Here is a 2,611-nt window from a genome sequence, read left to right as displayed (position 1 = left end):
GTGGACAGCCCTTATAATTCCTATATTTATGCAGGCCTTCCTCCGGGACCGATTGCGGCCCCAAGCCTGAAGTCGATTGAAGCGGCCCTGGAGCCGGAGAAATCGGATTATCTGTTTTATGTAACGAAAAAGGACGGCAGCCAGGAGCATTTGTTTGCCGCTACGTATGAGGAGCATTTGGCGAACATTAAGAAAAGCCAGGCTGCGGCTAAATAAGATAGAGGTGTGTGAAGCAATGAAAGCAGGAAAACCGGAACTTCTTGTACCGGCCGGATCGGTTGAAGAAGCGGTCTCTTTTAGAGTCCTTCTTCATGACCTTGGACACGGCCATCTCAAAGTCTTCCTGCGTCACGTGGATCCGACGCTCACGCAGAGCAAACATACCCGCTTCTGTGCACACAGCCTTACACTCGGCACCTGAAGAGGTCGGCATCTTCTCGGCGATAACCTTGAGGTTAATGCCACGCAGCAAGTTCATCTTCCTCGAGTGAATGCGCATGATATCAATACGCGACTAAATACACAACATATCATTACTAACTCGTCCGCTTTTAACAGCATAAAAGCAAATAAAACGCACCCCTTCCGTCGGGTTCGGGAACTCGATCTTCCTGTCAATACGCCCGGGACGCAGTAGAGCGGCATCCAGGATATCGATACGGTTCGTAGCCATAATGACCTTGATATTCTGCGCAGGCTCGAAGCCGTCCAGCTGGTTCAGCAGCTCCAGCATCGTGCGCTGCACTTCCGAGTCGCCACCGCCGCCTTCCATACGGGAACTACCAATGGAATCGATTTCGTCCATAAAGATAATGGACGGGGAAGCCTCGCGGGCCATGACGAAGAGTTCGCGCACCATACGCGAGCCTTCGCCGATGTACTTCTGCACCAGCTCTGCACCCGACACACGGATGAAAGTACAGTCCGTGTGGTGAGCCACAGCACGAGCCAGCAGCGTCTTGCCTGTACCAGGAGGTCCGTACAGCAACACACCCTTGGGCTGGGCCACACCCAGAGCGTCGAAAAGCTCCGGGTGCTTGATAGGCAGCTCGATAACCTCCTTAATCTCGCGGATCTGCTTGTCCAGACCGCCGATCATATCGTACGTTGAGTCGGGAACCTTCTCCACCTTCATCAGGCTCACCAGCGGATCCACCTATGCATATAAAGTTAGAGATCCTCGGTTTCACATAATTAATAATTCGGGATCCAAGCACTTTGCTTGATGCGCACCTTCGTGGGCAGGATCTTGTGCAGCACGTAGCTGTCATTGCGTAGCGCCACGCGCGTGTTGGGTGTGCACTTGGCAATGTCGATGGTCTTGTCCACATCCACGACGTACTTGCCCTCTGGGTTCACCTTGACGAGCACCTTGGACTTGCCCATTTGCTTCACTACTTCGCCCACATACGAGCCCGGTTCCTGCAGCAGTTGCAGCTCCTCACGCAGCAAGCGGACTTCATCGAAGCAACAGTGGTAAGAACCCTTAATTTTATCAATAATTGGCGAAAAAGGTATCTAGTTCACCTTTCGAGTTGAGCTCGTTGCGCTGCGCCTGAAGACGCCGCAGGTTTTGCGTCTCGTCACGCACCGTCAGCTCCAGGTGCTCGATCTTCTGCTCGTAGTAGCTGGTGAGACCAGCGCTGTCATCTGCCGACGTCATTGCTACGTCCGCCGTCATAATCAACTGAAACGAACTACGGTAAAGCCGTCGAGATTCTCCTCTGTTTCTCCCCAGTTGCGATCCAAAGTGTCGTACCTAAGCGAATACATTCATCGTACTGAGTGATGTAAACACAGTACTATAAATTTACGTTTCCAACACAAATGTGAGTGTGACTGGCGTAGCGAGCTGTAGCCATCTTTGAATTTAAATTGACGCGGGTAGAGCGATGGTGGCGACGCCCAGGTTTCATGTGACGCAGGACGCCGCGTGGGTGTTTGTGCATGTGCATGTGCCGTTTGTGCGCGTATCGGATATGGAGTTCTATGTGGACAACGTAGACTTCACTTTCTTCTGTAAGCCGTACCTGCTCAAGTTGCACTTCCCACACGAGGTGGTGGACGACGAGCTGGCAAAGGCAGTGTACGACCCCAATAAGGTATAACGCTCTGATAATTGCTGATGTAATTGCGATGCAGTAGGTTGCTAACCGTAGTGTTGTGGTGCAGGAGAATGGAACGATTGTGGTGCATCTACCCAAGAAGGAGCCCGGCCAGGAATTCCCAGACCTCGACATGTTGACCAAGCTGCTGCAACCGCAGCGGCCATCAATTGATGTAAAGTCCGACAAGCAACGGTGTGTCGGAATAATGTTGTATGAAAAAAGTTGCAATGGTTTTAACTTGCTGCTTGTTTTGTTTCGATACCAGCAAAGCGCCGCTTATCGAAGTTCTGGATTCATCGGGTTCAGAGCCAATTGGGACTTTTCAGGAGGAAAACGATAGGCTCAATGCGTTGATCGATGGCATCTCGATTTCCAGCAAGAGTGCAGCTGTAGCTCCTTCAACTGAACAGGTGCAGACGAATTCGTCGCTTCTAAGCCTCGAGTCCTCAGCACCGAAGAATGTTAGTTCGATTAAGATCGACGCAGGCCAAAGATGCTGTCAA

General features: G+C 51.5%; 2 protein-coding genes across 2 annotated transcripts; one reads left to right on the top strand and one right to left on the bottom strand.

Annotated features, from left to right (window-relative positions):
* Positions 1 to 455: 455 nt before the first annotated feature.
* PITG_22454 (26S protease regulatory subunit 8) lies at positions 456 to 1,743 on the bottom strand (the record flags this gene model as incomplete). The annotated part of the gene is made up of 4 exons (XM_002909757.1): positions 456 to 482; positions 581 to 1,156; positions 1,234 to 1,457; positions 1,528 to 1,743. The coding sequence occupies 4 exons, from the start codon at positions 1,679 to 1,681 to the stop codon at positions 456 to 458; spliced, it is 981 nt and encodes a 326-aa protein (XP_002909803.1).
* A 149-nt stretch (positions 1,744 to 1,892) lies between these two features.
* Positions 1,893 to 2,583, top strand: PITG_22453 (uncharacterized protein; the record flags this gene model as incomplete). Its single annotated transcript, XM_002909756.1, has 4 exons — positions 1,893 to 2,102; positions 2,173 to 2,300; positions 2,374 to 2,518; positions 2,575 to 2,583. The coding sequence occupies 4 exons, from the start codon at positions 1,893 to 1,895 to the stop codon at positions 2,581 to 2,583; spliced, it is 492 nt and encodes a 163-aa protein (XP_002909802.1).
* Between the last annotated feature and the right edge of the window lie 28 nt (positions 2,584 to 2,611).

This window comes from Phytophthora infestans, genomic scaffold, assembly GCF_000142945.1.
Source record: "Phytophthora infestans T30-4 supercont1.3227 genomic scaffold, whole genome shotgun sequence".
Lineage (NCBI taxonomy): Eukaryota > Oomycota > Peronosporomycetes > Peronosporales > Peronosporaceae > Phytophthora > Phytophthora infestans.
The sequence above is the reverse complement of the archived record's forward strand: the minus strand, read 5'-3'. Positions and strand labels throughout refer to the sequence as shown.